This window comes from Papaver somniferum, unplaced genomic scaffold (genome assembly GCF_003573695.1).
Source record: "Papaver somniferum cultivar HN1 unplaced genomic scaffold, ASM357369v1 unplaced-scaffold_3, whole genome shotgun sequence".
Taxonomy (NCBI): Eukaryota; Viridiplantae; Streptophyta; class Magnoliopsida; order Ranunculales; family Papaveraceae; genus Papaver; species Papaver somniferum.
The window spans coordinates 1903172-1910187 of record NW_020641039.1 but is presented as its reverse complement, the minus strand read 5'-3'; the positions used below and the strand labels follow the sequence as shown (position 1 = coordinate 1910187).

The window sequence follows — 7016 nt, the reverse complement described above, 5'->3', positions numbered from 1 at the left end:
TAATCTTCTCTCACTTCGCACCATCCTTTTTATATACCCAACCAGCTCCAAAAATCCCGAGAAAATCTCTTCTATCGGCGACTATTCTTTTTTTCTTCTTCTCTGCGTGCAGTTGAGAAAATCTCTCCTGTCAATCCCTGTACGCGTTTTTTAGATATAAAATTGCCACCAAACTCTTACTTCTATCGGCGACTATTCTTTTTTCTTCTTCTCTGCGTGCAGTTGAGAAAATCTCTCCTGTCACTCCCTGTACGCGTTTTTTAGATATAAAATTGCCACCAAACTCTTATCAAGACTTGAACAGGACCAAGTATAGTTTACTTCAGCGTAAAACTCTCCCAGAATCTCTTAAAAATAGCTTTGAAAGTTAAACAGAGAGTATGTGTCTTGTTTGGACTTTGATCGCTTCCTCCGACTTATACAGCCCAATTGGTTGGGTTAAATCACTTGTAACAGGCCTGTTTAGTCTATTAGAATCCATCCCAGTCGAGTTTGGCGATTGAGTCTCTTTAGAAATCGTCCAACAATCGAATCCTAAAAACTGTTCGTGAAACATTTCTTTTCCCGCCAAAACGTTAATTTGAAATGTGAAGAAGGATGCCCCCTAGCCAGTCCCGGTCTCCCTTTAGCAGATGCTTGGAAATGGGTCACCCCTTAGTAATTAGGTTACCCCTTATCCAAAGTGAGAGTCCGTATAGTAATTTTCTCCCACGAGCGCAAAAACCACTTTTTTAGCCAATTCGCCGCAAAAGCTTATTTCTCCAAAAATAACTACAGGGACATAAAAAGCCATAATAAATATAAAATCGAGCACTAATAATATATACAATTGAGATTATATAAGACATAAAAATGTGCCTATCATCTTACAAATTTTTTATGTGATCAAGAAGAAATTAATCAAAAACTATTTGATTTTCGTATTGTTCGCTTATGCACGGAACCTTTCCCAAAAATTAGTGCATCCTGTAACATCTAACCCATTCCAACCGTTGATTATGAAACGCGTGACATGTAACCTCGTAACCGGTTCCATTTTCAACCATTGATATCGAACCATTGACTTGTAACCTCATCACCGGTTTCAATTTCAACCGTCGACTGGTTTTCGTTTCACGGTAGCTTTCTTTCTCCTTGGTACTCTACAAATTCTTATGGGCTTTATAATAGTCAAACAAGCCCAAAGGTATTTTAGCAGCAATTAAAAAAGTAAAAGTATAATAAAACCGCAACTCTCTCTTTTCTCTGTCTCTGATCGGTATTACTCTTTTTTAAGTTCCTTCTTCTTCTTCTTCTTCGAATTTGGTCTCTGGAGTTTCGTATAAGATTTCTAGTGAAATTTCAAATCCAGGTAAGAAATTTCGAATTTCAATTTTTCCATCTTGATCTATTGTTCAGCTCATTACGTATGTGAATCAGATCTTGGATCTTAGACTCTGAAAATTAGGGCATTTTTTGTGTCTGTTTTGATCTAGTTTAGGGTTTCCTTTCCATGTGATATTTCTCTGTAATTATGTATGTGTGATAGAATATATGTGTTAAAAAAACTAGGATTTCTGTTTAAATCTGTTATAATTAGGGGATTTCTGGGTATGTTTTGATCTAGCTTTTAGGTCTCTGAAATCAACCTTTCTAGTTATTAAGTCATGAATAGACATAGTTTCTTCAGTAAATCTGAATTGGGGAAGTTCAGTTTTGAAGCTTAAGATTGAATGTTAGCCTATTTTCGGATTGTAATTTTGAATTTCTGGATTAGGTTTCAGATTTGAGCTAGAACTGATTTGTGAAGGGATAAAATTGAGTGTCTGGACAGAATTATGTAGGTGAAATAGCGAAACCATTTGTTGTTATCTAGATTAAGCTACAATTTTTTGATATTTTGTTGTTTAAGGTGTTTTGTGTTGTGTGTGTATGTGTGTTCAGGAAAGAAAGAACTGAGTTTTTGTGATTTGTTTCTAGATATATATATATAGGTGAAAAGGAAAATGCCGTCTCAGAAAATTGAATCAGGACATCAAGACACTGTTCACGATGTGGTTATGGATTACTATGGGAAGCGCATAGCTACTGCATCGTCCGATACTACCATTAAGATAATTGGTGTCAGTAATAATGCTTCGCAGCCTCTTGCTACTTTGACTGGTCACCAAGGTCCTGTATGGCAGGTTGCGTGGGCACATCCTAAATTCGGTTCTCTTTTAGCATCTTGTTCTTATGATGGAAAAGTGATTATTTGGAAAGAAGGTAACCAGAATGAATGGAGTCAAGCTCATGTTTTTAGTGACCATAAATCTTCTGTGAATTCTATCGCTTGGGCTCCTCATGAACTTGGTCTTTGTTTGGCTTGTGGGTCTTCGGATGGAAATATCTCGGTTTTTTCTGCTCGGAATGATGGTGGTTGGGAGACGACTAAGATTGATCAAGCACACCCTGTGGGCGTAACTTCAGTTTCTTGGGCTCCAGCGACAGCTCCTGGAGCTCTAGTGGGATCTGCTGCTCTTGATCCTGTTCAAAAGCTTGTTTCTGGTGGTTGTGATAATACTGTGAAGGTCTGGAAACTTTACAACGGAACATGGAAGATGGATTGCTTCCCGGCTCTTCAGATGCACAGGGATTGGGTGAGGGATGTGTCTTGGGCACCAAATCTAGGACTTCCAAAATCAACTATTGCAAGTTGTTCACAGGATGGAACTGTTATTATATGGACTGTTGCAAAGGAAGGAGACCAGTGGGAAGGTACAGTGTTGCAGGATTTTAATACTCCTGTATGGAGGGTTTCGTGGTCTCTTACTGGTAATATTTTGGCTGTGGCTGATGGTAACAACAATGTTACCCTGTGGAAAGAAGCAGTGGACGGAGAATGGCAGCAGGTGACAACAGTACAGCCCCAGTAATTCACGTTCTAAATTTTCATTGGTAGCTTATTATATATCGTCTTGGGCTGTTTTTTGTGTCTTTCTTCCTCTTACCCTTTTGTAGAACTTCTATTCTTGTTATTTTTCTCCAGTGATTATACATTTCTGAATAGTGCTGTTCAATTTGAAACTCCAAGATTTCAAGGGTTTTATAGAATTGAAGTTGATGAACTAATTGCTTTCTTTTATGTCCCTTCTGTTATCTGAGTTTGAACCATGGCAGTGTTTATCACTGACAACTTGACACAAACACTGTTCTGATGAATACACTTCCTCTTTCTTCTCGATTCTGGTTGTAGAGGAGGTTTGAGAAGTGATTTTTAAATTGCTTGGAAAAAATTGATAACCTTTTTAGTAAATCAGTAAAAGCAGAAGTAGATTATGCCAATAATCTTGCATTGAGCAGTGTTGCAACTAGCAATGCAGTTTTTAACAGCCCTGGGTTACTGGGTAGATGTGCTATGTTTTTGTTGGTTCGATTTGCAGTTGTAAAGTTCACTCATGTTGAGCTTTTCAATTAGTACCTGTTAGCTAAAACAGTTCTCAATTCTTTAGTCTTTTATTCCCCTTTACTTGGCATGATCTCTACAAAAGACTACAGGTTGTTTGAAATTTAATTCTTATATCCTATCCACTTTACTTGACATGATCCCTGGAGGTTGTAAGACTTGGGCAGAACATTTGCCAGGAAACAGTGTACACAAATATGAATCAATCATCGATTCAGTGGTGATGTTGATGCAATCTAATAGACTATCTAGTTTAAGATACAAACTCAAACAAAAATCATGCCTCAATAACTTCTCTATAAGAACATGAATGACAATTTCACAGTTCATCCAGCTGCCAAATAATGGCTTGCTGTGATTTCACCATTCTCGCAAGACAATACTTGGGGACCAATTTCAAAATAAGTTCGTAAAATTCCTGTTCCTGCAGCAGTTCACTGAGTTCTCCCTCTTTATCAGTCTCTCCCTCTGTAAATGATAGTCATATAGCTATTTAACGTGTACATATTCGATAAGATGCCGATCAAGCTCAAAATGACGGCACAGGAATTTCTGCAATCAGAAAAAATAACCAAAAATTAGTCAACCAGATATCATCCCAAGTTTCCAACTACATCGGTTGCATCCTCAGATTAGATTCTATCAGATAAACCACGAGTACATGTATCAGATTTGTACAAGAACAGACAAGAACATCACTTCAAAAAAGTAACTGATATCACCAAAATCCAGAGTGATCTATGCTAGTGTAGCCTGATAAACTTTCTAAAATTCATCTCCTTACTTTAGTCATATACTTAACAATAAGCTAGTGGTATACGACATCAAAACCTAAAATTGAGTGAAACAGTAGTAACTTTAAACAATTTGTTGCATGAGCTATATAGAAAGGAGATTCATGTAAAGTACCTTACTGAGTCGTTTTTGGAAAGTTCTTACTTCAAAATCTACCTCAGGAAAACGTTTTACCTCCACTCCGTTATCAAACAATATATATGCAGGCAGTTGGCCAATGCTTGCTATAAGAAGGGTTTACATAGAATCAGATAATAATTTACAACAATGAACAGACAGGGCACAATAACAAGTCGCATCAATCATTACCCCCCATTGATATTCCATATTTTTCAGCAGCATTGGGAAATAGCCCCAGATCCACTATGCCGAAAGATAAATTCTTAGTTGAGTATCTGCTCAGACAACAGAAGTACAATTTAAAGCAGAAAACATGACAGCGAAAGAAAGTGTGTTATACTAGAAACTAAGTGAATTGAGAGGAGGTTATATTGAAATAGAGTGGTAGATCTTACGTAATTGAGAGATCAGAAACAAAACGACTTGTTCGTATACAATTGGACGAATTCAAAGCTCGAAATTCAACCTGCCAAACACACAGTTATTTTTGGGAAATCACACTTTGAAGATTCTGAAATCAAATTCTCTGACAATGAATCTTACTACAAAATTCATAAGACATCTCGATAAGAAAGTTTCAGAACTAACCAACCAGAATCTTGACGCGCTTCCTTCAGTCAATATGACTTCCAACTGCAATGGCGTTAACCTAGTTGCATGACCTAGAAAAGTCAATCAGACCGTGAAATTGAATTATCTTATCATATGCATCACTTTCTGAAGTAACCATCAAGATGTATATAACAACAAGCTAATAGACATGAAGACCTTGCAGGGATATGTAGATACGGATTCAAAATATCTCTTTAAATAACCTTCTCTATATCCAAAAGGACGGAAACATATCTTCACGTACTCCTTAATCCTTTCACCAATGACCACAAAGGGAAATCCTAGTCTCAAGTAAAATATCGTGTAGGGGAAATGATCTAAAATGAGGTGCGATAAAATAGATAAGTCGGCACTGTAGAATTTATATTAGTGGCTATTTCTAGAGTACAAGAAAAAGCTTAGAAATTCAAAATTGATTCATGGCAATGATATGCTATAATGTGGCAATGTAAGTGGACTTTCTATTTTAAGATGGAAAAAGAAAATGTTGTTCTCGAAATGAATATCTTACAGGCCAGGAGAACTAACAGCTCTGTTATTCAACTAACCAGAATGTATAATCGGACCTATAAAGGTATCTTCGTATCAATGCTGAAATTTATTAACGGTTAATTCTTGATATTAAGGTGTTAGTTGTCACTAATTTAGTCAAAGACAACAAAGCACTAAAAACTTGCTAATACAAAAGGAGTGTTAGGAGACGACATTAGACTGAAGAAAATTTAACATGAATGATAAATAGAAAATACTTAAGTTCAGTTTGTACCTAGTTCAGAGTAGGGTGGTTGCTGAGTTAAAGTGAACACCACTGCAATATGAAAATACAGTTAAGCAAAGTTTAGAATGGAACGATGAAAAGCAGTGGAGAAACGATGACAGCAACAACAAATGATAGGAGTGAAAATGGGATTCAGTGTCTACAAGTATGAAAATGATAGAAAACTAGTCACTTGCTAACTAGTCACTCGGCCCTTTTGACACCGCGAATCCTGGACTCTCGGACCTGGCATTCAGAACGAGTTGTCCATACCGAGGACTTAGAGCATATGGATGGTGGGCACATCACCATCCACATCAGATCGCTAGCAACTAGCTACAAGCAGCTAGTTCCCTAGCAAATTTGATACCAGCATTACTTAAATACAACCATACAACTGTGTAATTGATTGCGATGTAATGCAACAAATGCCAATAAGAATACGTACCGAAGAACACAACTATGTAGCAGAGAGCCAATTGTATATCAATGAGCATAGAAACTACAATTAGAAACCCCTGCAAACCAAATGAAAACAATGAAATTGAATGAATTTAACCTTAAAAACTAGACCAGAAATCACTGGATTATCAATCAAAACGCATACCTTTGAGAAAAACAAAACATCAGAAAGAAATCCCTCCCAAGTTTCCTCTTTCACCAACTACAAAACCAATAAACAATGTAAGATTCAATAAACCATTCTACAAACCCACAAATCTGAAATTCTATGAAGTCAACATACCTTGACTGTAACCAACATTAACAAAGCCAAAACTGCTTGAATTTCCTGCAAAAAATGAAACAAATCAAAACCCACATCAGACAATCAATCAAAACCAAAACCCATATCTTAGATTTTTCAATACAATCAAATCTGAGATTTAGAGATTGAGTTTTCATACCCTACGGAGAAGAAGGTAGGAGAAATCAGATGAGAAGATTTGAATTGCAGATGTACGGACAATCAAGTACGAAAAGAATATAATGAAGTGATAAACATAATATGGTTCTGATATCAGTAAATTCATCCATTGGTACCAATCGTTTTTGCTCTTCTGCTCCTTCATTTTTTGTGTTTACAGATCTTTTTCCGAGTGTGATACTTTGTTTTAATCGGTTCATAACGATTCAACTTGTTTTTAACCGTTTTAACGTTTTACAAACTAGTTGAATGTAATAGTGTGTGATATAAGGTCCAATAATAGGCCCAGGCCCCAAATAGATGTGTACAAAGTTTTGGTACCCTGGAATGTGCTCGTTTTTTGCATGATTTTTTTTGAAAGCCGGGTTAAAATTTTATTAAAA

At 36.5% G+C, this 7016-nt stretch overlaps 2 protein-coding genes across 2 annotated transcripts; one reads left to right on the top strand and one right to left on the bottom strand.

The window, feature by feature from the left end:
- The first annotated feature begins 1206 nt into the window (after positions 1-1206).
- On the top strand, positions 1207-3098 carry LOC113341595 (protein transport protein SEC13 homolog B-like). Its single transcript, XM_026586417.1, has 2 exons — positions 1207-1351; positions 1960-3098. Exon 2 carries the CDS (start codon positions 1986-1988, stop codon positions 2892-2894), a length of 909 nt encoding a protein of 302 aa, XP_026442202.1. The 5' UTR covers positions 1207-1351; positions 1960-1985; the 3' UTR covers positions 2895-3098.
- A 473-nt stretch (positions 3099-3571) lies between these two features.
- LOC113341537 (thioredoxin-related transmembrane protein 2-like) lies at positions 3572-6816 on the bottom strand. The gene is made up of 10 exons (XM_026586374.1): positions 6614-6816; positions 6454-6498; positions 6316-6372; positions 6157-6226; positions 5718-5759; positions 4928-5001; positions 4735-4805; positions 4529-4614; positions 4334-4443; positions 3572-3976 (listed from the first exon to the last, which is right to left on the bottom strand). Exons 1-10 carry the CDS (start codon positions 6776-6778, stop codon positions 3914-3916), a joined length of 783 nt encoding a protein of 260 aa, XP_026442159.1. The 5' UTR covers positions 6779-6816; the 3' UTR covers positions 3572-3913.
- Between the last annotated feature and the right edge of the window lie 200 nt (positions 6817-7016).

What these genes read in the sequence shown, in the direction of transcription:
- LOC113341537 (XM_026586374.1), bottom strand. Translation starts at nt 6,778, where the DNA reads ATGAAGGAGCAGAAGAGCAAAAACGATTGGTACCAATGGATGAATTTA. An exon ending in CTACATAGTTGTGTTCTTCG is followed by an intron (nt 5,760 to 6,156) that starts GTACGTATTCTT and finishes TTCATATTGCAG; the next exon opens with TGGTGTTCACTTTAACTCAG. An exon ending in TCCAAAAACGACTCAGTAAG is followed by an intron (nt 3,977 to 4,333) that starts GTACTTTACATG and finishes TTCTGATTGCAG; the next exon opens with AAATTCCTGTGCCGTCATTT.
- LOC113341595 (XM_026586417.1), top strand. Translation starts at nt 1,986, where the DNA reads ATGCCGTCTCAGAAAATTGAATCAGGACATCAAGACACTGTTCACGAT.